We start from the raw sequence: 27,859 nt of genomic DNA, 5'->3' as shown, positions 1-27,859 counted from the left end.
ACCAGCGCGCAGGGGGACAGAACGGGACGAGGACCAGAGGAGGACCAGAGGAGGACCAGAGGAGGACCAGAGGAGGACCAGAGGAGGACCAGGACCAGAGCAGGACCAGAGCAGGACGTGTCAAACGGCGCGTGGATTTATCTCAAGTTTAAACAAAAGCAGCTGCTCCGTTTGGCCCGACGCACAGGGTGAGTGCGGAGACTTTTTAAAGATAAGACATGTTTAAATGTTACGCCTTTGTCCTCCTCCCTTTGCTCAAACGACACGTCTCCTAGAATAAAAAAACATCCATCCACAGCTGGACCTGGATCTGGACCGGGACCCGGACCTGATCTTGTCACCAAAGGCGCGTTTATACCAGACTGTTTATGTTTAGAGCAGGATCCAGATGTCCCGCGTGTCCTGCGTCAGGAATCAGAGCCGTGCGACTTTTAAACAGTAAAACGCGAAATAATCCTGTTGTGTCACGTGCTGTTGTGGCAGAGATTAAATGTTTTTTTGATTCCACTTGTCATTACTTTTAATTTGGCAGATTTATTGTGATTGAGTAGCGCCCTCTGGTGGTGACAGTGATAAATTGATGAGCGTTGGGCAGGAGGGGGTCACTGACTTCAGCTCTGTCATTATAAATTGTGTTTTTTTGTTTAATTATTCGTTGTATAATGACTGCCACATTAATTACATAATCTGGGACATTTACGAGCTACTATTTGTACAGTTTACGAGTTATTACACAGTATTTACGTTGGCTGGACAGATTAAACTACGAAGAACCGCACCGTGTACCGGCCAGTTATTCACAACACAACGCAGATAAACTGTACGACAATACGACGGGACGTTTCCGCGGCTGGACTTCACACCGTGAAGGTCAAAAACACACCCGGAGTGGTGTTTTGTTTCATTTATTATTAATCTGTCCACATCTCCAAAGCTCAAAAACGCGCCGTTCCACCTTGTGATGTCATCGAGTGGTCGTTTTCAAAGCGAACGGCTACGTTTTGCCTTTTAGTTCAGTCGAGGTACGCGGCAATTCCAGGAGCTGAAATGATCCGGTTGATTCTAGAAATGAAGACGCGTGGGGTTTAAAAACACAGTGGAGCACTTCCTGTATCGCCACATGATGACATCACAAGGTGGAACGGAGTGTTTTCAGTTTGAGAGAAGAACTCAGTCTAATTCTGCAGGTTTTTTGTGTTAAACATGTGGGAATGAAACAAACAAAACACAACTCCAGGTCTGTTTGTGACGAGGAAACAACATTAGAACAGAAAACAAAAAATAGACAGAATATTTGATCTGCTTAATCGCTATGACGACGGAGGAGCGCTCCTTGAAACTTATGACTTGTGACAGTTTGGACGTTTCACCGCAAAATATAAAACATAATTATATTTAAGAATCGTTCCTGATTTGTCCCGGTTTTTAAGATTATAACTCAGCTGTTACTCCCCTCTCCGTGCTAAGCCCCTCCCCCTTCAGAGCACTATCACAACACAATAAGCCGCTACTGCACGTCACACCGGGTTTGTGAAGTCGTAGTGTACAGTTTTGTGTCATGTTTTTTGTAGATTTGTGGAGGGTTGTCGTGTGGGGGCGTGGGTGACGTGGGCTCGTGGGCGGAGCCTCGTACGGGATCATCCGACTGACTGTAAGAAGGGTTCAGATATGCCTGTTTGTAATGTCCCGTCTGCGTCGTCTGCAGCTGAGATGTCGCTGAGCTCCATCCGCTCGTTCTCGGTGGAGCTGGACCGACCCGGAGACGCCGCCTTCACCGGGGGGGAGGTGGTGCGCGGGCGGGTGGTGCTGGAGCTTCGGCGGGATACTCGGGTGAACTCTCTGAAGGCCCAGAGCAGGGGCGTGGCCACGGCGCACTGGCTGGAGAACAGAGGGATGAACTCCGTCTACAACGACTACACCTCCAAAGTCACCTACTTCAGGAAGAGACAGCACCTGATCAGAGGTCAGAGGTCACTGCCGCACACACGTTTGAACACACTTTTCGACTTAAAGAACATGTACGCAAATCTTCTGGCTTTAATTTAGCCTCTTTGGTTTCAGTACTTCACATTTTCTGGCTTTAAATATTATAAAATCTACTTTATAAACTTCGCCTCTGTTTCCAATGAGGCGTGTGAGCGTTGGAGCGCCCTCTGCTGTCAGCAACAGGAATGAACATTTAAAAAGTAAACAAATGGAGTCCGTGGATGCTATGCTAACAGAGCTATGCGTTTGTTGTGGACACAGTTTGACCGCAGAGTCCAGTGATGGTTTATGGGCTTAAAACTGAGCAGGAGGCAATTGGAGTTTTGTCTGTGACGCAACAATCCGGGAAAAATGCAGTGAATGTTTGAGGCTCAGAGAAGACGAGTTTGGATTTGTGGATTAATGAAACAAACGTACTACTCCAGGTTTTGTGATTTGTGACGTGATCATGTGGCGATACAGGAAGTGCTCCACCGTGTTTTTAAACTCCACCTTCGTTTCTAGAATCATGTGGAGAATTTGATGGTGTCATTTGAGTTTAGTCTGATTCTGAGCAGACGTGAGTTTTGTTTCCTGTGGATCAGTTTGTGGTTTGTTCTGCAGCTGTGACATTTTATTTAAACTCCACCTCCGGAGTCGACCTCCTGATAATGTGACAGGAGGAGGTGTATAGTGACAGGAGGAGGTGTAGAGACAGGAGGAGGTGCAGTGACAGGAGGTGTAGAGACAGGAGGAGGTGCAGTGACAGGAGGAGGTGTAGAGACAGGAGGAGGTACAGTGACAGGAGGAGGTGCAGTGACAGGAGGAATGATAGGAGGAGGTGTAGAGACAGGAGGAGGTGTATAGTGACAGGAGGAGGTGTAGAGACAGGAGGAGGTGCAGTGACAGGAGGAGGTGTATAGTGACAGGAGGAGGTGTAGAGACAGGAGGAGTGACAGGAGGAGGTGTAGAGACAGGAGGAGGTGCAGTGACAGGAGGTGTAGAGACAGGAGGAGGTGCAGTGACAGGAGGTGTAGAGACAGGAGGAGGTGCAGTGACAGGAGGAGGTGTAGAGACAGGAGGAGGTGTAGAGACAGGAGGAGGTGTAGAGACAGGAGGAGGTACAGTGACAGGAGGAATGATAGGAGGAGGTGTAGAGACAGGAGGAGGTGTATAGTGACAGGAGGAGGTGTAGAGACAGGAGGAGGTGCAGTGACAGGAGGAGGTGCAGTGACAGGAGGAATGATAGGAGGAGGTGTAGTGACAGGAGGAGAGACAGGAGGAGGTGTAGAGACAGGAGGAGGTGCAGTGACAGGAGGTGTAGAGACAGGAGGAGGTGCAGTGACAGGAGGAGGTGTAGAGACAGGAGGAGGTGTAGAGACAGGAGGAGGTACAGTGACAGGAGGAGGTGCAGTGACAGGAGGAGGTGCTGGGCTCTGTCTGGACTGTTTCATGGAGACACTGAAGAGAGAGAGAGAAAGAAGAGAGTGAGGTGGGAGGAGAGAGAAAGAGGAAAAAAGGAGAGAAGAGAGAAAGAAAGAAAGAGTTTAGAGTTTGAGTTTAGAGTTTTCCGCAGTGGGAGGAGCTTCGTGCTTCTGGGGAGGAAACACGTCTGAGCGTTTTGTTTCACTGTGATGTTTTTGGACACTTCTTCTTCTTCTTCTTCTCGGCGGTAACACAAACCCTCAGAGCAGAGGGTGAAATACTGTTAATATTTGATCAAACACCTGAGTGAACAGCGCCCCCAGTGGACACAGAGTTTACTGCATTTTAAATCTAACACTGTGAAAATGACATGTCCAACGACGCCTGTCCCTGATTGGCTGATCCACCTGTCAATCACTCCCATCTGAATAGGTGGATTCAGCAGAGTCGTGTCAAAGTGTTAAAGTGTCGAAATGTTAAAGTGTCAAAGTGTTAAAGTGTTAAAGTGTTGAATTGTGTTCTGGATCCTGGTGATGATGTAATATTGTCGATAAATATTTGGAGTTTGTTGTTTCATGTTTGATCCGGTCGGTTTGAGATGGAATCACTGGAAACATCTGCTGTTTAAAGCTGCTTTACCTGGAATGTTCCACAGTATGGCATTAAACTTAAAGCAGGACTAAACCAGGACTGAACCAGGACTAAACCAGGACTGAACCAGGACTAAACCAGGACTGAACCAGGACTAAACCAGGACCAAACCAGGACCATCTAATTGTTTGTGGCATTTTTTAATAATCATGATCGTTGCACAGACTGACTCAGTTTTCTGGTTTCAATGTTTAAATGTTAGTTCTGGTGTTTGTCCACAAGGGGGCGCTCTGTCATAGCAGTGACACATGTTTCTGCTCCTGTGGCTCGTGGGCAGTGGGTCTCATTTCTATCGTCCACTGAAGAAGGTGAAGTCTGATGTGTGGAGTTATTATGGATTTGAAAAACATGAAAAACTTACATGAGCGACAACTTCCAGACGCACATTTACGACACAAACGTCCAAACTTAAGCTGAAAATCTCCATCACAAATAACACACCATGAGAAATAAACTATCGACTGTAGTTTGTGTTAGTTTGGATTTGTTTGAATCTGTGTTTGTGTCGACTTTGCTATCGCTAGGTTAGCACTAGCTGAGCAGCGTTTTGCACAGGTGTTAGCGCAGTTTGCTAACAGCGGCGCAGGGTTTTACAACGTCATGAATTAATCTGAATAACTGTAATGTCGCGTCTTTCTGCGTAAATTTCTCGTGTTACGACATAAAACCCGCGGCTCATTTATGAATAAAATGTATTTTTCTGTTAAACTTTAGCGGGCGCGGCTCATGTTCAGGTGAGCGGTCGGAAATTTAAGCTAACTGATGTTTTAGTGACTTTTTAAAAAACTGTAAACCTCGATTTAATAATTATTGTGATATATATTTTATTTTGAGCCAAATTTGAGTAAACCCCACTGACCACACGCATCATTTGAGTTCCAAGGGCCCCTCCTCAGCTCCAAGGGCCCCTCCTCAGCTCCAGGGGCCCCTCCTCTGCTCCAGGGGCCCCTCCTCAGCTCCAGGGGCCCCTCCTCAGCTCCAAGGGCCCCTCCTCTGCTCCAAGGGCCCCTCCTCAGCTCCAGGGGCCCCTCCTCAGCTCCAAGGGCCCCTCCTCAGCTCCAGGGGCCCCTCCTCAGCTCCAAGGGCCCCTCCTCAGCTCCAAGGGCCCCTCCTCTGCTCCAAGGGCCCCTCCTCTGCTCCAGGGGCCCCTCCTCTGCTCCAGGGGCCCCTCCTCCGCTCCAGGGGCCCGGGGCGGTGCAGCTGCTGTCAGAGTTTAATGACGGGCGGCTCCAAACACACAGCTATTATGTAACGTAAAGAGTGTGAGAGACCGGCCCCAGGTGAACCTCTGGGACCTCACGGGTCAGGAGGAGGTCAGGAGGAGGTCAGGAGGAGGTCAGGAGGTCGCGCCTGTGTGACCTTAAAGGGGCGGCGTGTGAGACTTTAAAGCGTTTGGAGCAGGTCTGACCACGTTAAACACAGGATTATTTCAGCAGCACATGGAGTTTCATCTTTGTGTTTAAAGGCGCCATTTTGAGGACTTTTCACCCTTTCAAAGTATCAAATATGATGTTTTTTTTTAATCCTTAAATGCCACGGCAACAACGCACAGTTCACATCTCTCTGAAACGTGTGATATTTAAAACTGCGTCACGTGATTCTGTGGAAGGAGGAAGTGGAAGTGTTTAACCCTTTCATGCATAGTGGTCACTACAGTGGACAGCTATTCAATTGTTGTTTTCTCCTATATAAGTGAGTTTGAATATCACAGTTGCACATCAGTCACTACAGTGGACGCTTATGTGTCACACAATACACTGCCACCCACTGGTGAACTTTGGCAAGAGTAAAAAAAAAATCTCTAAAACAAGATGGCCGACAGAAGAGCACATGTGCCTCGCAGGGGAGCAATTTCTGTCAATTCCTTCTATTCTAGGAGACCCTTGCAGGTAAAAAAAATATGAGGACATCAAGCAACAACTAAGGAACAATATAATTGTTAAAATATCCAAGTTTTGATTTTGTGATTTGAGGAAATTGTGATTAATCATGTGTCCACTAAATTGGACATCATGCATCGCTAGCTATATTTAGACTACAATTCATAGTATTGCTGTCACTGTTGTTTTTCTTTTTCTTTTTTTAAATTCACCATTTGCAGTAATGTTTTCGATGAAAATCAATTTAATTTATATTATAGCAATAATTTGTGGATATTAGTTCTAGCATGAGAGTAATTATCTTTGTCCTTGTGTTTATGTAGAGGTCAGGTGCAGATCATGCTACCAAAACCTACAGGATAGTCCAGCAAATGCCATCTGACTCAAGTGAAGATGATGTTAGTGGCAGTGATGATGAATGGCTACTAGAGAAAAGAGAATTGGCAAATGGCAGCAGTAGTGAGAGTGAAGTTGAGGATGTGGAAGGAGCAGAGGATGCTGAGGAAGTTCAGGCTGAGGAAGAAGCTGAGGGTGCTCAGGATGTCCTACCTGACAGAGCTCAAGAACACAAAAAAGCAGACATGTCTAAAAAAAAACCCCAAAGATAATGAGTTTGAGGAAGACTTGCCTCCTTTTTAGGAGAGTGGAAGGTGAATATTGAAGGAACAAAACCAATAGATTTCTTCATGCATCTATTTCCTGAGGAGCTGATAGATGAAATAGTGCTCAGATCAAACCTCTATGCATTGCAAAAAGGCAAAGAAAATCTGGCCATTACAAATGGTCAAATGAGTCAGTTTCTAGGGATCATTTTGGTCATGTCATACCTCAGATACCCAAGATCAAGAATGTACTGGTCATCAGAGGAAGGGTTGCGTCTTGATTGCAAATGCCATGCCACTGAATCGATTTGAGCAGATTCTGAGATACATTCACTTTGTTGATAACTTCTCACAGGAGCAGGGAAATAGTGATAAGCTATTCAAAATCAGGCCAGTGTTGGATACACTAAAAAGAACTTTCCGTTTAGCTGTGGATCCCAAAGAATTCTGTTAACCAATTGATGAACAGATCATTCCATTCAAGGGACTTTTATCTCTGAAGCAGTGCATCCCAAAGAAACCCAAACCCTGGGGTGTGAAAGTGTGGGTTAGAGCAGGGAGCTCTGGATACATGCTCAGATTTGAAGTGTGTCAGGCTTTGGCTGGGCCTGGTGTGGCCAGTGGGTTGGGAATGGCTGCAGATGTTGTCATGCACCTTTGTGATGACATACAGCAAAAGAATCACAAGGTGTTTTTTGACAATTTCTTTTGCGCCATTCCACTTATTCAGGCTCAAATATATAAACACAATGTTAGGGAGCATACAACAACATGTTTTATAGTGTTTTCAGTATTTTTTTTTAAATATTTGTTTTCTCAAACACATATTTCATTCATTGTTCAAATGCGCGTTGTCCACCCTAGTGGACACGTCACCAACTCCTTGAAGAATGCATGTTTGAAAAAAAATAAGATGAATATTTCTTTTGCATGCCTAAAGAGTAAGAGTCTTGCGGCTCTTGCGGCTCTTTCAGACTCACGGCTCTTGCGGCTCTTTCAGACTCACGGCTCTTGCGGCTCTTACGGCTCTTTCAGACTCACGGCTCTTGCGGCTCTTACGGCTCTTGCGGCTCTTTCAGACTCACGGCTCTTGCGGCTCTTGCGGCTCTTTCAGACTCACGGCTCTTGCGGCTCTTACGGCTCTTTCAGACCCACGGCTCTTGCGGCTCTTACGGCTCTTTCAGACCCACGGCTCTTGCGGCTCTTGCGGCTCTTTCAGACCCACGGCTCTTGCGGCTCTTGCGGCTCTTTCAGACCCACGGCTCTTGCGGCTCTTTCAGACCCACGGCTCTTGCGGCTCTTACGGCTCTTTCAGACTCACGGCTCTTGCGGCTCTTACGGCTCTTTCAGACTCACGGCTCTTGCGGCTCTTACGGCTCTTTCAGACTCACGGCTCTTGCGGCTCTTACGGCTCTTTCAGACTCACGGCTCTTGCAGCTCTTACGACTCTTACAGCTCTTTCAGACTCACGGCTCTTGCAGCTCCTACGGCTCTTGCGACTCTTACGGCTCTTTCAGACTCACGGCTCTTGCGGCTCCTACGGCTCTTGCGGCTCTTTCAGACTCACGGCTCTTGTGGCTCTTGCAGCTCTTACGGCTCACGGTTGTGGTCGCTTCTTTCTTTTCCAGTTTAGACTTTGATTTTACAGATTTAAGTTTCTGTCGACAGGAAACGGAGAAAAACACTTTCACTTCTTTAAAATAAAAATAAAATAAGAGAAGGAGGAGGAGAGAGGGAGAGCACAGAGAGAGGGGGAAGATGAGGAGAGGGAGGAGGAGGAGAGCAACAGGGGGAGAGTGGGAAGGAGGAGGAGAGTGAGGAGGAGAAGGAGGAGAGGGAGAGAGGAGAGGAGGAGAGGGAAAGAACTCTGTTTGAAAAATGCAGTGCCCAGTTACCGTGACGACAGGAAAACAGCTGGACCACCCCCCTCCTCCTTCTCTCCTTCTCTTCTCCTCTCTCTCTTCTACAGCCCCTCCTCTCCTCCTCCTCCTCTCTCTATCTCTCTCTGCAGCCCCTCTTCCTCTCTCTCCTCTTCCTCTCCTCCTCTCTCTCTCTTTCTCTCTCTCTCTCTCTCTGCAGCCCCTCTTTCTCTCTCTCTCTCCTTCTCCTCTCCCTCTCTCTCTCTCTCTCTGCAGCCCCTCCTCCTCCTCTCCTCCTCTCTCTCTCTCTCTCTCTGCAGCCCCTCTTCCTCTCTCTCTCCTCTTCCTCTCCTCCTCCTCTCTCTCTCTCTCTGCAGCCCCTCCTCCTCCCCCCCTCTCTCTCTCTTCTGCGGCTGGTACCGGTTCTCTCCATTCATCTGATAAAACAACAGGCTCCTCGTTTGTTTGGAGAGAATGAGACTTTTAACCTTTATTTCAGTTTGATGATTTAAAAAAAAAAATCAAACCCGGGTTTGATACTAAGGAACAGACTCGATACTCGATACTCGATACACGATACCGATTCCACAATGATAAAAACACTTTCTTTAGATTTAATAGAATGACACCCTCCTCTCCACAGATCTGACCTGTAAATAGGCCTGCTCGTGTCACCTGCTTGTCTCCATGGTTAAGTTTAATGCCACATTGTGGAACACGAACAGGCAGAGCAGCAGCATCTCCCTCTCTCTTTCCTCTCCTCTTCCTCTCTCTTTCCTCTCCTCTCCCTCTCTCTTTCCTCTCATCTTCCTCTCTCTTTCCTCTCCTCTCTCTCTCCTCTTCCTCTCCTCTCTCTCTCTTTCCTCTCCTCTTCCTCCTCTCTCTTTCCTCTCCTCTTCCTCCTCTCTCTCTCTCCTCTTCCTCTCTCTTTCCTCTCCTTTTTAAAGTAGAAAATCACACGTATCGTCTAAATAAAGAGTTTTTATTATTTTCATCGTAGTATCGGTATCGGTATCGAATATCGAGTCTATTCCTCAGTGTGTTCTCTCATTTTCACATCTGTTTTTTTCTCTTTCTTGTCTGTTCTCTCATTTTCACATCTGTTTTTTTCTCTTTCTCGTCGTCTGTTCTCTCGTTCTCACATCTCTTTTTCTTTCTCTTCCTCTTTCTCTTTTGTGCTGACTGAATCTAAACCGTGCTCTTGTTGGAGAAACAGTTTGTTCTGGGTCTGTGTTTGTCTCAGATTCAGTCTGACGTCACCTCGGCTCTTATCGGCCCCGCAGCCGCGCCGCCTCGCAGCTCCACAGCTCTGCCTCGTCTTTATCAGCGCCGCTCCATTGTTTATCTCGACGGTCACGTTCTAAAAATAACCCGCAATAAATGAAACCCACAAGTACCATGTGCAGTAGTTTAGTGCGACGCAGCTGATTGTGTTGTGATGGTGCTCTGAAGGGGGAGGGGCGTAGCACGGAGAGCAAAGAGAGGGAAAAGTAAGTAGAAAGTAGTCAAAATAAAGACAAAAAATGAATGGGATGGGACTTTTGGCTAATACTAATGCTAATGCTAATGCTAGCTTGTGGCTGTAATGTTAGAATCTGTTTTTTTTTCTCTTTCTTGTGTGTTCTCTCATTTTCACATCTGTTTTTTTCTCTTTCTTGTGTGTTCTCTCATTTTCACATCTGTTTTTTTCTCTTTCTTGTCGTGTGTTCTCTCATTTTCACATCTGTTTTTTTCTCTTTCTTGTCGTGTGTTCTCTCATTTTCACATCTGTTTTTTTCTCTTTCTTGTCGTGTGTTCTCTCATTTTCACATCTGTTTTTTTCTCTTTCTTGTCGTGTGTTCTCTCGTTTTCATATCTGTTTTTTTTATAACAAGAAAAACATGATACAAACTGTGCACTACGACTTCACAAACCTGGTGTGATGTGCAGTAGTTTAGTGCGACGCAGCTGATTGTGTTGTGATGGTGCTCTGAAGGGGGAGGGGCGTAGCACGGAGAGCAAAGAGAGGGAGATGTCTGCTGTAGGTGTGTAAAAAGTAAGTAGAAAGTAGTAAAAATAAAGACAAGAAATGAATGGGATGGGACTTTTGGCTAATGCTAATGCTAATGCTAATGTTAGAGGGACTCATTTAAAAGGACAAATCATGTGTTGTAGTTCAGATAAATCAGCTCGTTGTGTTCAGATTGTGTTAAAATAAAGCTCAGATTAAAGTCTGAGAGTGTTTCAGACAGAGCAGTGCCTCAGTTAGCATCACGCCCCCAGAGAATGTTCCGTCGTAAAGTGAATATCTGTAGGGTTAAATAGTGAAAATGGAGCGGAAACTCTGTCATGAGATAAACTGGGTCAGAAAATCTTTAGTTTTATTTAAACCTGAGTTTTTACTGAGCCACAAACAGGAAGTGAAGTGTTTTTTAAAAAAGACACAGATTTTCACATCGGGACGCTCCGCAGACCCGACTCATACTCTCCATCTGAAATCACCTGCAGGGACACACGGGGCCAACAGGGGGCACTGTCCTCCTGAGGAATAAACAGGAGTCTGTGAGGAAACAGCTGCACTGAACTGAGAGGACAAACAGCAGCAGCAGAAGTAGTAGTAGTGGTAAAAGTAGTAGTTGTAGTAGTTGTAGTAGTAGTAGTAGTAAGAAAAGTGATAGTTGTAGTTCTGGTAATAGTACTAGTAGTAGTAGTAGTAGTAGTAGTAGTAGTAAGAAAAGTGATAGTTGTAGTACTGGTAATAGTACTAGAGGTAGTAGTAGTGGTAGTAAAAGTAGTAGTTGTAGTACTGGTAATAGTACTACTAGTAGTTGTAGTAGTAGTAGTTGTATTTTACTGTTTTGCCCAACAAAAACTACTACTACTACTACTACCACCCTTTCTAGTAACTAATCCTACAACTAATGCTACTATTACTACTTTTACTTCTACTATTACTACTACTATTAGTACTATTGCCAGTACTACAACTACTACTTTTACTACTACTACTACTACTACTACTTTTACTACTACTAGTATTACTACTACTACTACTACTACTACTATTACTTGTACCACCACCACTACTACTACTACTACTACTCTTACTGGTACTACTACTATTGCTACTGCTACTATTACAATTACTACTAAGGCTACTACTACAACTACTCCTGCCTACTTCCCATCATCCTAGTACTTCCATGGATTGTAGTACTGCTGCTTCTTGTAGTGAAATATACACTAAATACTGTGTACTCAGTTACCCATAATCCTCAGAGCTGAAACGAGACACTCTCCAGTTTCAGAACAGGCCTGAAACTGGAGAGACTGAAACACTGTACCTGAAACACTGTGTACCTGAAACACTGTGTACCTGAAACACTGTGTACCTGAAACACTGTGTACTGAAACACTGTGTACCTGAAACACTGTGTACTGAAACACTGTGTACTGAAACACTGTGTACCTGAAACACTGTGTACTGAAACACTGTGTACTGAAACACTGTGTACTGAAACACTGTGTACCTGAAACACTGTGTACTGAAACACTGTGTACTGAAACACTGTGTACCTGAAACACTGTGTACCTGAAACACTGTACCTGAAACACTGTACCTGAAACACTGTACCTGAAACACTGTGTACCTGAAACACTGTGTACCTGAAACACTGTACCTGAAACACTGTACCTGAAACACTGTGTACCTGAAACACTGTACCTGAAACACTGTGTACCTGAAACACTGTGTACTGAAACACTGTGTACTGAAACACTGTGTACCTGAAACACTGTGTACCTGAAACACTGTGTACCTGAAACACTGTGTACTGAAACACTGTGTACTGAAACACTGTGTACCTGAAACACTGTACCTGAAACACTGTACCTGAAACACTGTACCTGAAACACTGTCTACCTGAAACACTGTGTACTGTCCCCGAGTCCATTCACAAAGTATTTTTATAAAGAAGTTTGTGCCAGTTGTTACTTTACTTTTGGATATTTCAACATGAAGTACAATGTATACTACATGAAGTACAACATGAAGTACAATGTATACTACATGAAGTACAACATGAAGTACAATGTAGTACATGTGGCAGAATGAGGTCATGACCTGTGGAGTGTGAAAACCAAACCTGTGACCGTCCCGTCGCAGGGTTTTATTTAAATGTTTTATTTAAATGTTTTATTTAAATGTTTTATTTAAATGTTTTATTTAAATGTTTTATTTAAATGTTTTATTTAAATGTTTTATTTAAAGTGCCTGTGTGTGTCCAGGAGGGGGCAGTGTGGCACCGCAGAGACGCCTGAGCAAAAGGAGTAAACAAGTTTATTTTGTCGCTTCCTGTTTTGGTTTTTCCTGATGAATAAAGTCGGAAAAGAAAGAAAGAAACTGCCACGGATCATCAGAATAAAAACAACAACAAAACAGCAAAAAAAGACCCAGTTTGGGTTTTTTCTGTAAATTTGTGAACGTCGGCTTTTTTTACACTTCATTTTTTTCTAAAAGCCAAAATTTCCCCAGAATTTCAGACGTTTGTCCAAATTCCTGACATTTAAATCTAAAGCCACAGTGTGTAACTTTCTGTAACATCACGTCTCCTGCAGGACAGAAACAGAACGTTAAAGACACAGTCCGGGACATTCTGTGTGGAGAGAGTTTTATTTCACACAGTGGAAGATTTTAGCTCAAGGGAAATTTCCACATGAACAAACAGGAGCAGGACAAATAAGTCAGGTCTGTGGAAATGCGAGCCCAGTCCTGTAAGTGTGGAAATGTACAGAGAAACAAACAACAACAACAACAACAACAACAACAACAACAACAACGATGATAAACACAATAATAATAATACATGAATAAAAAGTAATTATAACTGTAAACATTATTTTATTTTAAACTATTTTTGGCTGGAAAGTTACACACTGTGGCTTTAAATTAAATAGTCAGATATTGACAAATTTTCAAGGAATTTCAATTTATTTTTACTTTTTTTCAAATCCCCCTTTTTTTAACACTTATCTCTTACTTAATGCAACTTTAACTCAAACATTTGCCACATTTTGCCTAAAATTTCACGTTTTTTTCACAATTTTTATCTCAAAATTTAAAAAATACTTTGTTCTTTTGGGGCAGAAACTTTTAAAGTCGCCGTGTTGTTTTTCAGTATTATTAAAGTTCCTCTAAAACTTTATTCTTTTCATGTTTTACATCAAAAATCGCTGAAATTTTGCCTTGAATTTCAAATATTTACCAAACTTTTACCTCTCAGACGTTTTGTTTTTGTGAGGAATAAAATTTGAATAATTTTTAATGTTGCTCTGTTATTTTTCGCAAAGTTTTTTTTTTTTTTTTTTAACAATTTGTCCTGGATATTTAACAGTTTAGCCTTAAGGAAAACTATTTTAACCTAAATCTTTGCGTAAACTGTTTCCTATAGCAGCGCCGCCGTCTGCACTGAGCATGCTCAGTAGCGCTGTTTTTCCTCGAGGAACCTGGAACTATCAATCAGCGCTGGACTTGTTTTGCTCCTTGGACTCCACGCCCTGGTCTGTGTGCGGAGGCGCGTTCAGGGAAACTCGGGAAATCTCAGCGTCGCTCACGAGTTTAACCTGCGGCTCATTTAAAGGGACGGGCGCTTTATGTTTGTCCAATACTGAAAAAAGAGAACGGGATTTAAACGACACATTTACACACATTTAGACCTGGTTCAGTCCTGGTTTAGTCCTGGTTTAGTCCTGGTTCAGTCCTGGTTTAGTCCTGCTTTAGTCCTGGTTTAGTCCTGCTTTAGTCCTGCTTTAGTCCTGGTTTAGACCTGGTTTAGCCCTGCTTTAGTCCTGCTTTAGTCCTGGTTCAGTCCTGGTTTAGTCCTGGTTCAGTCCTGGTTTAGTCCTGGTTCAGTCCTGGTTTAGTCCTGGTTCAGTCCTGGTTTAGTCCTGGTTCAGTCCTGGTTTAGTCCTGGTTCAGTCCTGGTTCAGTCCTGGTTCAGTCCTGGTTTAGTCCTGGTTTAGTCCTGGTTTAGCCCTGCTTTAGTCCTGCTTTAGTCCTGGTTCAGTCCTGGTTTAGTCCTGGTTCAGTCCTGGTTCAGTCCTGGTTTAGTCCTGGTTTAGTCCTGGTTTAGTCCTGGTTTAGACCTGGTTTAGTCCTGGTTTAGTCCTGGTTTAGACCTGGTTTAGTCCTGGTTTAGTCCTGGTTTAGACCTGGTTTAGTCCTGGTTTAGACCTGGTTTAGACCTGGTTTAGTCCTGGTTCAGTCCTGGTTCAGTCCTGGTTTAGTCCTGGTTTAGTCCTGGTTTAGTCCTGGTTTAGTCCTGGTTTAGTCCTGATTAAAATCCCAGATCACACCGGTTCAGGCGTTAAAAAACCCGTCCCTCGTCATTTACATAATCGATGAATCCGACACGAACTTGATCGGGTTGAAACTTCCCTGATTTGTGGAGTTGTTGTCAAAACAGACCCAGGTCGGTTTCAGCCGCCGCAGGAGCTTTAGGTGTAAATATTGAAAGTAGGTTAAAGTCAAACCGGTTCTGAAGTCCTGCCCCGGCTCGTCCCGCGTTTGTTATTGAGAATGACGCTGTTTTTTTTAGCCAAGAACCGAGATTAAACGGAATATACGGAATATACAGAACGGAAGTGTGTCCAGGATTTTACAACGAGACGAGGATTGTGCTTCAAAAGGAAACGTTTAAGGACTTTTGTGTGTTTTTTAAATCAAATATTACATAAAAAAAAACTTGTTGTTGTTGTTGTTGTTGTTTTCTTTCCCCAAAATGTTCAAACTGGCCAAAAAAAACCTGAAATATTTTTGAAACTTAAAACTAAAGCACAGACATAAACTATTTTTAATCATTTTTAGTGTTTTTTTTTTTTTTTGGTTCCGTCTTGATCCGTGAATTTAATATTAAAGTTACATTTATTCGTCTTTAAATCAACATTTTTGTTCATTTTACCCAATTCTAGGGCTGTCCGAAGTATCGAAGATCAGATACGAATCGATACTAAAGCTAATATCGAAACTAGATCCTGGTTTTTCACAGGAATCGATACGAAAAAAGTCACAGAAATGAGTCTTTACTGAATCTGTTTAGACTGAAGTGATTCACAAGTTTAAGACACAGAGACGAAGAAACACGCACACACACACACCACACACACATATTACACACGTGTAACACACACACATATGACACACACACACACATATTACACACGTGTAACACACACACACACACATATGACACACACAGGTTCATGAGCTGCAGCCTCTGGACGTGTTTGAACTGAAGTCTCTGGACTCGTGTCTGGAGCCATTGTTTTCTCTTGTTTACTGGTTTTGTAAGTCCTGGTTCAGTCCTGGTTTAGTCCTGGTTTAGACCTGGTTTAGTCCTGGTTTAGACCTGGTTTAGTCCTGGTTTAGCCCTGGTTCAGTCCTGGTTTAGTCCTGGTTTAGACCTGGTTTAGTCCTGGTTTAGACCTGGTTTAGACCTGGTTTAGTCCTGGTTTAGACCTGGTTTAGACCTGGTTTAGTCCTGGTTTAGTCCTGGTTTAGACCTGGTTTAGTCCTGGTTTAGTCCTGGTTTAGACCTGGTTTAGTCCTGGTTTAGTCCTGGTCTAGTCCTGGTCTAGTCCTGGTCTAGTCCTGGTCTAGTCCTGGTTTAGTCCTGGTCTAGTCCTGGTCTAGTCCTGGTCTAGTCCTGGTCTAGTCCTGGTCTAGTCCTGGTTTAGACCTGGTTTAGACCTGGTTTAGTCCTGGTTTAGTCCTGGTTTAGTCCTGGTCTAGTCCTGGTTTAGTCCTGGTCTAGTCCTGGTCTAGTCCTGGTCTAGTCCTGGTTTAGTCCTGGTCTAGTCCCAGTTGTTCTATTTGAGTCTTATTTTAAAGGGCCCATGTTGTTCTATTTTCTGATCTGTTCTAAAGTCGTTTCCTCGTCACACACAGACCTGGAGTTGTGTTTTTTGTTTCATTTTCACACGTTTAACACACAAACCCTGAAAACACACTGTTCCACCTGGTGATGTCATCATGTGGTGAAACATGATGACATCATGTGTTTTTAAACTCCACACACTTTCATTTCTAGAATCATTTGGATCATTTCAGTGAATCTGGAGTTGACACTTATCTCGACTGAACTAAAGGTAAAATGTCTCTGTTCACTTTGAAAACTACCACTTGATGACATCACAAGGTGGAACAGAGCGTTTTGATCTTTGCAGATGTTACAGACTAATAATAAAGTGTGACTCAAACATGTGAATAAAACAAAACACAACTCCAGTCTGTTTTTGATGACGTAACAACATTAGAACATGAGTCAAAGCTCAAAAGAGAAAATATCGTGTGATTTTTTTAACCTTTTAAACGGCTTCATTTGTGGATTGTCCGTTTTTCAGAGCCGCGGGGGTGAAGTATTTTACATTATTTCTTCATTATAATCTTATAAACCAGCTGTTGCTATGAGACAGATCCAGAGTTTGTGATGTTTGTGCAGTTTGACTCTGAAAAACCCACTTTTCTGCGCCTGTTTGTGCTTTTATCCGCCTCCAGCCTGTCCGGAGGATTAACACTTAAAACAAGGGAGGGCATCTGGCGTGAACAAAGCTTCAAGTTTCCAAATCCGACTTGAAACAGTAGAAGTGTCTGCGCTTTGATAAACAGCGGAAAAAGTGCAGTGGGCGGGGCCTTGAACGCGGCGGCGGTGGCGCGTCCCCGGGGCCCCGCAGAGTCCCAGGCCGCGCTCGCCCCGCTCCTTCACCGCTTACATAACCTCTGCGCCCCGCCCACTTTCTCTCAGCCTCCAAAAAGGGGCCTCCCACCTCCGGAGAGACAAACAACACGCTCAGAGCGGACAAAGACGCACGAGAGGAGCCAGACGCAGCTCCAGGACTTTGAACACAACAGCAGGACTTTGGTTTTACGCAGCGCAGACATGATTTTCGACAAACTGCGGAAGTTTGACGTGCTGTTTGACTCCCCGGAGCTGGACTGTCCGCCCGTGTTCAGCAGCGGGGATGTGGTGTCCGGGAGGGTGCTGCTGGAGGTCACGGGGGTGATGCGCGTGGAGTCGCTGAAGCTTCACGCGGAGGGTTTCGCCAAAGTGCACTGGACCGAGTCACGGTCTGCGGGCTCCAGCACCGCCTACACCCAGAACTACAGCGACGAGGTGGAGTACCTGAACCGCAGAGAGGTGCTCCTGCAGGCAGGTCAGTCCAGAGGAGAGCCGCCTGTCCCGGGACACACGCGCAACAGGCGCAGCAGGCGAGGGGAGAGCTGCAGGAGCTGCAAGGGTATTTTATGGAGCCAGGGTGGGCAAATGGTGGGTTTAGACCTGGTTTAGACCAGATCTAGACCTGGTTTAGTCCTGGTTTAGACCTGGTTTAGCTCTTATAGTCCTACTTCAGACCTACTTTAGTCCTGGTTTAGACCTGGTTTGGCTCTTATAGTCCTACTTCAGACCTGGTTTAGACCTACTTTAGACCTGGTTTAGACCAGATCTAGACCTGGTTTGGCTCTTATAGTCCTACTTCAGACCTACTTCAGACCTACTTTAGACCTGGTTTAGAGCTGGTTTAGTTCTTGTTATAGTCCTTATTAAGACCCATTTTAGGTCCTGGTTTAGTCCTGGATCAGTCCTGGTTTAGTCCTTGTTTTGATGCAGTTTGGTTGATATAAATTGGCTCTGAATAGTTTTGGTAAAGATGTCATTTAGACCTGGTTTAGTCCTGGTTTAGACCTGGTTTAGTTCTGGTTTAATCTTAGTTTTGGTGCATTTCTGGGGTTTTGGTTAAGATCTCCTTTATCTTCTGTTTAATCCTGGTTTACTTTTTGTTTTTAATAGTCCGGGTTAAGTCCTGGTTTCAGTTTCTTCTCCTTAAACTCGGGTCAAGACCTTGTTTTTTGTTTGGTCCGAGTTTAGACCTGGTTTAGTCCCACATTAGTCCTGCACAGTCGACCTATTTGACGTGTTGTGTTCATCTTTTGCATCCAGTTTCGTTGCTTTTAAATATTTTCAAAGATGCTGAGTTCATCTTTTGTAGAAGTAAAACGACGTCTTTAGGTCTGACTTGTTTTTTTTTACGCTGCTTTATTTTCTTTCACTTTCTCATTTAAAACCCCGAGATACTTCACTGTCCTTTTAAACCTGCGGTAAACACAGCTTCCTGTCTTTGTGGATGTGTCAAAACAAGCCTTTTGTTAGTCTGGGCCAGTCCAACTGCAGCTGCTGTTTCTGAGCTCGGACTCGGCTCTAAGAATCATGGGAGTTTGAGTTTTTTTTGTTCTAAACTGCATTTGAAATCTTGGCACTTTACAAACGCACAAAATGTTTTTATTTTTTCTATTTTGGCCGTCGAAGCGCTTGAGCTAATGAGGAAAAGTTTTATGAGCTTTGGAGTGGGCGTGGGAGTCCTGGTTTAGATCTACTTGAGACCTTGTTAAGACCAAGTTTAGACTCGGTTCAGGACCAGGGGTTAGACCTGTTTTAGTCCCGAGTTGGTCCTGGTTTAGTCCTTATTAGACCCTATAGTCCTACTTCACAGACCTGGTTTAGTACCAGCTCATAACCTGCTAAGACCTGGACCTGAGGCTGGTTTTAGATCCAGGTTTAGTCCAAGTTCAGAACTTGTTTAGACCTAGTTTCAGTAAAATCCTGGTTTAGTCCTTGTTTAGAACCAGTTTTGATCTGGTGCAGAGTTCTAGGTGTGTTGAATGGAAACATACTTTTGCCAACTGGTTTAGTCCAGGTTTAGACTTGTTTCAGTCCTGGTTTAGTCCTCTTTTAGACCAGGTTCAGCCCTGGTTTACACCTAGTTTAGTCCTCCTTTAGACGTAGTTCTGCCTTGGTTCAGACCCGGTTCAGACCCGGTTCAGACCCGGTTCAGTCCTGCTTTAGCCCTGGCACACAGAGTCCTGGCTGCTCCTGTGGAAACGTTGCTCTTTTGCTCGCTCAGCTCTTTCACTCTCCTCCCTCTGCTTTTCCTCCTTCGAAGAAAGTTGTTTTTGTGCAGCTGGGCCGCGCTCACAGGAAGCCCACGGCCAAGCCTCCTTTTGTCTCCTCGCTCGTTTATTTACAGGCAAATTTAAACGCAAAACGGGGTGATATTTTTGGAATCGCAGACGCTATAAGGAACCAGCTTACGCACACGCTTTAGGTCATAAACTTGTAAAAATGCCATTTCTCTGACACATTTGCAGACCTCGAACAGCATTAAAAACTGAAATCTGAAGTGCCAAACTAATCCCAGAATCCCTTGCATTTCAGAACATGTTTGTAAAGCTTTAAACTACAGGATTAGCGGCTTTTATGCACAACAAGACGCCGTGGAGACAGAGAGAAGGCAGAACGTTTTCGCAGGGGTCTTAGCATCGAGCTAATTCCCCAGTGAAGGCAGCAGAGCCGGGCTAGCGCGCTCGGCTGGCTACACGTGCTAAGGGCTGGAAGGAGGCAGGGCTGAGACGACGTGTAACTGATCCGGGCAAAAACATGTTTTCAATGGAGGGAGACCCGCCCACCCCGAGCCAAAAGGAACGCCATGTGATCTCTGCGCCCTGGAGCCGAGCCAAGCTCAATAAGACCCAATTTCAACAGCTTTTGTACGTCCTGCAGCGGCGTCGACGGGTGTCAGGAGTCAGGACGCTAAACGATACTTCAACTAGGACGAAAAGAGTCCCGTTGACAGGACAGAAGTGAACCTTTTAGAACGATCTTTGAGCTCAGGACACGTATAAGACGCACAGACGAGATGGACCGTTTAATGTGGAAAATGGCCGTATATTATCATTGTTATTCTTTCCCTGTATTTTCCACAGCCTTGAATATTTTTCCAGTGCGCCGGGTCCTTGGTCTAAACCCGCTTTCCCCAAACAGGTTCTGACTTCCCTTGTGTGTGTTTTTTTTTTTTGATATGTTTAAGATGACGCTGGCGTTGCATCACAAGGCGTCGCGTAACATTAGATGAGGTTGTGCAATCGTTTTCTGAAACTGTTTCTGTAACTTCACAAGAATCCAAATACCAATCCATTCTGAAATGACAAAGGTGACAGATTAACGCTTGTTTTTGGACCTGGTTTGGACCTGGTTTAGTCATGGTTTGGACCTGGTTTAGACCTGGTTTAGTCATGGTTTGGACCTTGTTTGGACCTGGTTTGGACCTGGTTTAGTACTATCTCATAACTGCTTAAGAAGACTTGGAATTTAGGTCGGTTTTAGTTCCAGATTTAGTCCATGACCTAGTTTAGTCCTAATTCAGAACTGGTTTAAGTTTGTTTGAAATCCTTGTTCGGTCCCGGCTCAGTCCCGGTTCAGTCCAACACCTTTTATGGGAATTTCAAAGGGATTTTTTTTGGTCTATTTAAACTTTAACTGTGATGGTAAAACTTGACCAACTCTCAAAGTGTCCAAAGTTACATTCTGAGCATATTAATTACTCACAGTGATGAGTTTTTATAAGCGCTTTTCTCAACTTTCAGAGACCAGAACTGTAAAACTAACAGCAACTAACATGCTAACGGTGCACTTCCTGGTTTGTGGACAATGGAACGCTTTGTAATCAGATGCAGACGGCACACGGTGGACTTATTTTAACCTGAATCGCTGCTCGTACAGTTTATTTCTTACTCCATTACACACGAATAAATGGAGTACTGGCCCTTTAAGTCTGATTTTACAGGATCATGTGACGCGCTTTAATGTTTTTTGAAAAGAGCCCTATAAGGTCACGTGATTATAATTCAGATGCTAAGATGCAATACTATAGATAAAAGATGAGCAAACCGTACTTGAACTGGCCAATCTACTTTTTTTATACAGTATAGAACATTTTTAAACTATTTTTTTTCCTCCAAAGTGATTAATTTTACTTTTAAATGTCCAGAATCTCTATGCAGCTCCTCATTCCCGCAGTTCAAATCCTGATGTGTTCCATGTGTTTTCGTGTCTTTACAGATAACGGACAGCTGACCGTGCTTATGGCCGGGAGACACGAATTCCCCTTCAGTTTCCAGCTCCCGGAGGAGACGCTGGTGACGTCGTTCGAAGGAAAACACGGAAGCATCAGATACTGGGTCAAAGCGAAGCTGCACCGGCCCTGGTCCACGGTCAAGAAGATCAAGAAGGAGTTTACGGTGATCGAGCCCATCGACATCAACACGCCGGCGCTGCTGGTAAATCAGGAGGAAAACGAGGGCAGAAATAACCGTAGACGAAGGAAGCGCATCGAGGCTAGCAGTTATAGCGGCTAATTTGAAGCAGAGTCACGTATTAGGACGTCCGACCGCGAGTATCATAGCAACCAAAGAGCCAATCGGGAGCAATCAGGAGCGCCTTACTAAACCAGCACCGCAGGCACTTAGCAACGCTGTCACTCAAACCTGTTGCTAACGCTAATGGGAGCGACTTCCGGGAAAGACGGTGCCTGATTTGTTCGTTGTTTATGTTCATATCTTGAGTTACGGACGCAATAGTGAAATTTTAAAAAATGCGCAGGATCATGTAGAGCGGGTGAATACGAACTTTTAAGACCAAAACCGAACCGTGATCACTTCCTGTTTGGAACGCAGCGGCTAGCAGGTTAGCTTTGTCCATTTATTTATACAGTCTTTGGTAAAAAAACACACCTGCAGTACTGGTTAAAAAAAACAAAAAAGTATTAGTTTTAGAGCGAGTTAGATCAGGAATAAACAGCTGTAAACAAATAATTAAAAAAATTGTAATCTTCCAAACGATATTTAAACTTTCTACAGAAGCGTGCGTCTGTGCGGCTCGCGGTATAAACGACGGTTGTACCCGGACGTGTTTCGTCGCGTTGGTCTTTTTTTCATGTGGCGCTGATGAGATTTTCTGTGTTTTCAGGCGCCTCAGGCCGGCACCAAGGACAAAATGGCCCGAGCCTGGTACAGAAACTTCGGTCAAGTGAACGTGACGGCAAAGATCGACCGCAAAGGATACACGCCAGGTGAGCGTCAACAATGTTTCAGTTCAAATATTCGATAGAAAAAAAACGTTAAAATCCATTCAGCTGTATTTTTCACCACTGATGGCAATAAAAGGATTCTGATTCAGATTTTTATTTATGCTTTTCACGAGTTTCGGCTTAATTCCTTTCCTGTTACATGCAACATTTTGATGACTTTTACAAAAGAGCTAGTATTTTGTTAATCGCCACGGCAACGGTCCTAATTTTTACCCACGCTGAAAGCCACGGACAGAACATGGCCCCGAAAATAACAACAATATCAACATTTTGACCATTTTCCAACACTTCGTTAAGTAGTTTCTTAAAGCTGCACTGTGTAACTTTTCTGGTCTCCTGCTCGTCTCCGTGGAGATTTTGTTGCTTTGTTTGAAACGTTTAACAGTATCGTGATAAATTGTCTTCCGTCTCAGGTTTATTAAATACTTAAAAATGCTGTAAATACTTTGAAAACGTGGATTCTTACTGCGAGCTGAGCGGCCCTTCCACAGATCTGATTCGTAATTTACCACGGCAATAGCTTCTTGCATTAACAGAAACGTATATAACCTCCCCGCAGACACCTCTCCCTAGAAACAAACCCGTAAAGTTCCGCAGTGCGTCTTTACCTGCGTGTAACTCTTGTAAATCCTCATCTCTGTCTCGTTTCCCCAGGCGAGGTCATCCCCGTCTTCGCCGAATTCGACAACTCTACCTCGCGGTCCATCGTGCCCAAGGCGTACATCACGCAGACGCAGACGTTCATCGCCCGGGGGACCATGAAGCAGAAGCGGTCGGTGGTGGCGACCCTGTGCGGCGACATCGTGGGCGCCCGTAGCCGAGAGACGTGGCACGGACGCGCCATCAAGATCCCGCCGCTGGGGCCCTCCATCCTGCAGTGCCGCATCATCAAAGTGGAGTACATGCTCAAGGTAAAGACGGGGTCAAAACGGCCGACTCTGATACTCGAGTACGCTGCGGCGGCTCGGTTTCGCATGACATCATGATATTCTATTGGCCAATCATATTTGAGACGTACGGCGGAAGCTAAAAGGCGGATTTCTGTTGCATTTCGGCGAGTTCTTGGGTCCGTCAATTCACAATTTCAAGATTTATTTACACAGAGGAACCCAACGACGGTCACTGGTGTTTTGTTTTACTGTTGTCGAGGGGGAAAAAAAACAAAACGTCCGCATAAAACTTCAAAAACAGAAGCGGGTTTGTGGATAAAAGTTCATTAACGCTTTATTAAATTGCGATTTTTGTCACGAAAATCTCCAGTTTTGCTTGTTTTTGTTTGAGAATGTGTTACATTTTTCCGAAGCAAAACGGCTAAAATCCTGTTTTCCCGTCTCAGTTTTGGTGCGGCTCGTCTTTAGCCTGCACGTTTTGAGTAATAATGTGTTTTTTTTAAATCTGCGTTTAACGTGTATATGTCTGTGTATATAAGGTTAGACGACACTTACCATATTTTCCGGCGTATAAGAAGTCGCACCAGCCAAAAAATGCATAATAATGAAGGAAAAAACATGTCCAAACTATGAAAAAGTGCGAATTATAGTGCAGAAAATACGCCGTTTTAGTTGTTTTTCCTATTTACACTGTATTTTTATAATATCCAAACTATAACAGGAAGTCGACGCGCCCGTTCTTTCCGTTCCAACGTTTTTAGATTCAAATTCGCGACGGTCATTTCTGACGGTTCGATGCTCCCGGGTTTAAATGTAACGTACTCTCCCGGTTTTCTTTTTTTTACGCTTCACAAACCCGTCTTTCTCTTCCTCAGGTGTGCGTGGACGTACCCGGCACCTCTAAGCTGTGCCTGGAGCTCCCCCTGGTGATCGGGACCATCCCCCTGCACCCCTTCGGCAGCAGGACGTCCAGCGTGTCCAGTCAGTACAGCGTCAACCTGGACTGGCTCCGCATGGCCATCCCCGAACAGCCCGAGCGTGAGTTTATATTTGTTTATCTGTCACTTTTTACCGACAAACGTATGATGTTCAGTTTGAAATTCACTATGGCAACGGTCCTAATGGATAGAACATGGGCACATTTTAATCATCCTGTACAAAATATAACTAAAAGCAAGAAAATGTTCCAAAATCCCAAGTTTTCCTGTTGATATTTATTTGTTCAGATGAAAATCGGATTCAAAATTGTCGGTTTTGATGATTCATTTTCTCTGGGTGACTAATTTAGTTTGCGTCGTTCCTCGTGTTGTTTCAAAAATCCCCCGTATAAACCAGTATTTTCACTTTCTGTTTTAAAAATAACTTGGGAAAAACAGTCTCCCAGTCTCGCTTTTGGTTTTTGCTTTTTCGACCCGTGATCTACGTGCGCGTCTATGGTAGAAAGTTCAGCAGTTACCACGGAAACGCGCCGCACACATTAGCAAACGTTGTCTGGGGGGGAAAAAAAAAAAAAAGTTTTTAAGATCTGAAAACTCAAGGAAAAAAAAATAGAAAATGGATTTAAACGAGACGAAAAGGCCAGAGAGACTAAGTGGAAAACTGTTGGCTAACGCTAGCTAGCTCGTGACTGTAATTTTATGTGCGGGAGACTTGTTTAACGGCACAAATCAGCTTCTGACAGAGCAGTGCTTTCAGTTAGCATCGCACCCACGGATAAGCGGAAGAAAACGGATGGAAATCATTTATTGACCAAAGTTCCACTGGCTCCAAACTCAGCCCTGTAGCCTAAACAAACCTAATGAAACTCATGTCGGCAAATGAATCACCGCTAGGCTAAGTGCTAGCGTGGGCGTAAGCTAGGACATGTCTAAAGGCTAAATGACTGTTAATGTTTACAAATCAAGAATCGGTTCACGGTGCAACATTTCAAACCCGTCCAAGCGGATTCGTGTTTGAGAGACGCACATCCTACGCACAGGGAGGGCATCTGACGCAAAAAGAAACGAATGCTAATCTTCCCGGACGGTTTTTAAAATGTGAACTTTAAACAAAATCCTACTTTTAAAATACCAACTGCTCCTGAACAAAGCTCTATTGCACGTTGGCATAATAACACAAAGCTACGTGTCTTTTTTAAATTGTTTTTGAAATGACGCTAAAGCTAACCGTGCTAAAGCTAACGTGCCTCTTGTGTTTCGGCCCGCAGCTCCTCCAGAGTACAGCGCCGTGGTCAGCGATGAAGAGGCCGAGCAGAGGAACTCCGCCTCCCCCCCTCAGCCCGCGGAGGACCTCAGCGGCATCCTAGAGCGCCCCCTGCAGGCCTTTGTGCAGGAGTTCCGCTTCAGACCTCCGCCCGTCTACAGCGTGGTAAGTAACGACGACATCCGCTAGCAGTAGTTTACACGAATTAGCAGTTTTTAAATCCTATTCTCCAAGTTCAGTATAGTTTAGATTTGTACAAACTTGTTCTAAAACGTCATTTTTGTTTTAGTTTGTCACGTCGGATTTCCGTTTTTTGGGTTTTTTTTTTTGTTTTTTACGTGTTTAAAATGTGAACTTTGAACATAACCCAACCCCCAAATCGCTCACTCCTACGTCACGATATAGCCAATTTACTCGTAACCTACTATTTTACGAGTTATTAAGACTTATTTTATATTTATGTTTTGTGTTTTTGTTGTTTTTTTCCAGATTGACCCAAACCCACAGCCGTACAACATCCGTCCTCGCTGCATGACCTGTTGAACCACGCGGCGCCGCTCCGAGAGACGAGCTGATTTCAAACACACCAATCACGCGAGAGTTGCCTTCTCCTCTGGATCTGGAACGCGAGACGGACGTGGGCACCGCGCTGTAGCGCCCCCTACGGATAAGCCGGGCCTCGCGGAGGAACGAAGGATTTTTCGTCCGAGAGTGGAGGATAGCGGCGACTTCTTTCTCCCGCCTTCTTAAAGTGATTTAAAACTCTGGGCTCCGATTAAAATTAGCATTCTCCCAATCAAGGTTTCTACGGACGTCGGTGGGGGGGAAAATCACTAAGAGTTGATGTTAGGGTTGTTTTTCAAAGCGCTGTTGATGAGTTGTCATTCGTTTTGGCAACTTTGAAGGCGTTAAATGGTGCAATTGTAACCGTGACGACACGCAGTAGACATTAACAACCGTTCTTCGCTATGCATCGTAAGAGTAAAGATGATTTTTCTACTGTTACGTAAGCACATTTTTGAAAACATGTGAAGGTAGAGCTACGGAGTAATTTACCTGTCGTTATGCTAATGGAGTAACACATGTTTTATGCTAAAGGGAAATTTTACTCAATGCCTTAAAGTCTGCAGACGAGATTGCATGACGCGGAGAGATGAATGTAACGAACAAAAAAATGAGTTAAATGAGTTAGCCTAGTGTAGCATGGCATAGCCTGGCCAGCCGGACCCATTCGCTAGCGAAGTGAAGGTAGTGCGAAGCGTTTTTTGTATGTTTTTTTTCTTTTTAAATCAATGCTGTTAGCCTGATGCGTTGGTTTTTACGCGAGTTGTTACTGTCGGCCATTTTGAATTTTGGCAATAGTTGATTTTTAGCTTAATTTTGTACAAAAAGGTTGCGTTTACATGGTGCTATAACGCTGTAAAAGGGGACAAGTCACATTTCAGTGGTTTAATTTGCATTTTAAACAGTCAAAATGCAGATGGATTTGATAAATTACCGGGCCTAGCGACGTATTTCAGGATATTTCTTATAAAAAATAGTGCCTTGCTCGTTGACGTACGCTAGTTCTTGTCCTACGTCTGAAATCGTGAAGCCAAAATAAAAAAAAATGTGAGCTCAATCTGTGTTTTGTACGATTTTTTTGCTGTAAGAATCGGGGGGGGAATTGCTGGCCAGGCTACACAAACACCTTTTGCCTTTTGTTTCAAGAACGCTACGCTATCGTCGCTAATGAAACGTTAGCGCAATGACGACGTATAGGACGGTAAAGATGGAGGAGGGCGGTGGATTATGCACACAAGGCAGGTGGACTCTCAACGCTGCTAACGACATGAAAGATCGTAGTTTAAACCAAAAATGAGTTGAGATTTTTTGCGATTTTGCCTTGTTTTTTTTTTTTTTGTGGTGCTTTACGCTGGAGATGCCACTTAAACCGTTGGACTCAAAGACATTCCAAATCCGACCGGAGGCGCTTCTCCTCGACTTCCAAAGACTGAACCCGGAGAAGGAGCCGAGCCAATCAGGTCCGCACTGAAAAAGACAAACATCTGAATGTATTTTTGTACAATGTTGATTCTCTTTTTTGCCAAAGTTTTGTAATAGTTTTGATAATAAAAGAAAAAGTCAGTCTATTTTTCTGTCTTTTGTGTGCTTTTTATTCAGGTAAACGATAAAACAAACAGGTCATTTTAACAAAGAACAAATGGATTAGTAATGAAACTAAACCAAAAAAGGTCAAATGCAAATTCACTAGAAAACATTTACCTTTAGAATGGCAGGATTTTTGTTTTTTTATGAGTTTTTTGCTGTTTTTTTTATGTGAAGTGCTACTTTTAAGATTATTATTATTATTTATGCTACAAAATTTAGCTAAAAAAAACAAAAATAAAATGTTTTTTTTTCATTCTGAATGTGTTTATTCCACTGAA

General features: G+C 44.0%; 1 protein-coding gene across 2 annotated transcripts; it reads left to right on the top strand.

Annotated features, from left to right (window-relative positions):
- On the top strand, positions 1-27,563 carry arrdc2 (arrestin domain containing 2). 2 transcript variants are annotated; one of them, XM_033965104.2, is made up of 8 exons: positions 1-188; positions 1,706-1,963; positions 21,312-21,529; positions 22,218-22,320; positions 22,993-23,249; positions 24,104-24,266; positions 25,435-25,595; positions 25,920-27,563. In XM_033965104.2, the coding sequence occupies exons 2-8, from the start codon at positions 1,711-1,713 to the stop codon at positions 25,971-25,973; spliced, it is 1,209 nt and encodes a 402-aa protein (XP_033820995.1). In that variant the 5' UTR covers positions 1-188; positions 1,706-1,710; the 3' UTR covers positions 25,974-27,563. The 2 variants fall into 2 exon arrangements, with proteins under 2 accessions (XP_033820995.1, XP_033820994.1); XM_033965103.2 differs by lacking the exons at positions 1-188; positions 1,706-1,963 and adding an exon at positions 17,200-17,571.
- Positions 27,564-27,859: the final 296 nt, after the last annotated feature.

Source organism: Periophthalmus magnuspinnatus, chromosome 4, assembly GCF_009829125.3.
Source record: "Periophthalmus magnuspinnatus isolate fPerMag1 chromosome 4, fPerMag1.2.pri, whole genome shotgun sequence".
NCBI classification, from domain to species: Eukaryota; Metazoa; Chordata; class Actinopteri; order Gobiiformes; family Gobiidae; genus Periophthalmus; species Periophthalmus magnuspinnatus.
Note: the sequence above shows the minus strand (reverse complement) of the source record. Positions and strands in the feature narration are given on the sequence as shown.

What these genes read in the sequence shown, in the direction of transcription:
- arrdc2 (XM_033965103.2), top strand. Translation starts at nt 17,298, where the DNA reads ATGATTTTCGACAAACTGCGGAAGTTTGACGTGCTGTTTGACTCCCCG. An exon ending in CCGCAAAGGATACACGCCAG is followed by an intron (nt 22,321 to 22,992) that starts GTGAGCGTCAAC and finishes TCGTTTCCCCAG; the next exon opens with GCGAGGTCATCCCCGTCTTC. An exon ending in AAGTGGAGTACATGCTCAAG is followed by an intron (nt 23,250 to 24,103) that starts GTAAAGACGGGG and finishes TCTCTTCCTCAG; the next exon opens with GTGTGCGTGGACGTACCCGG.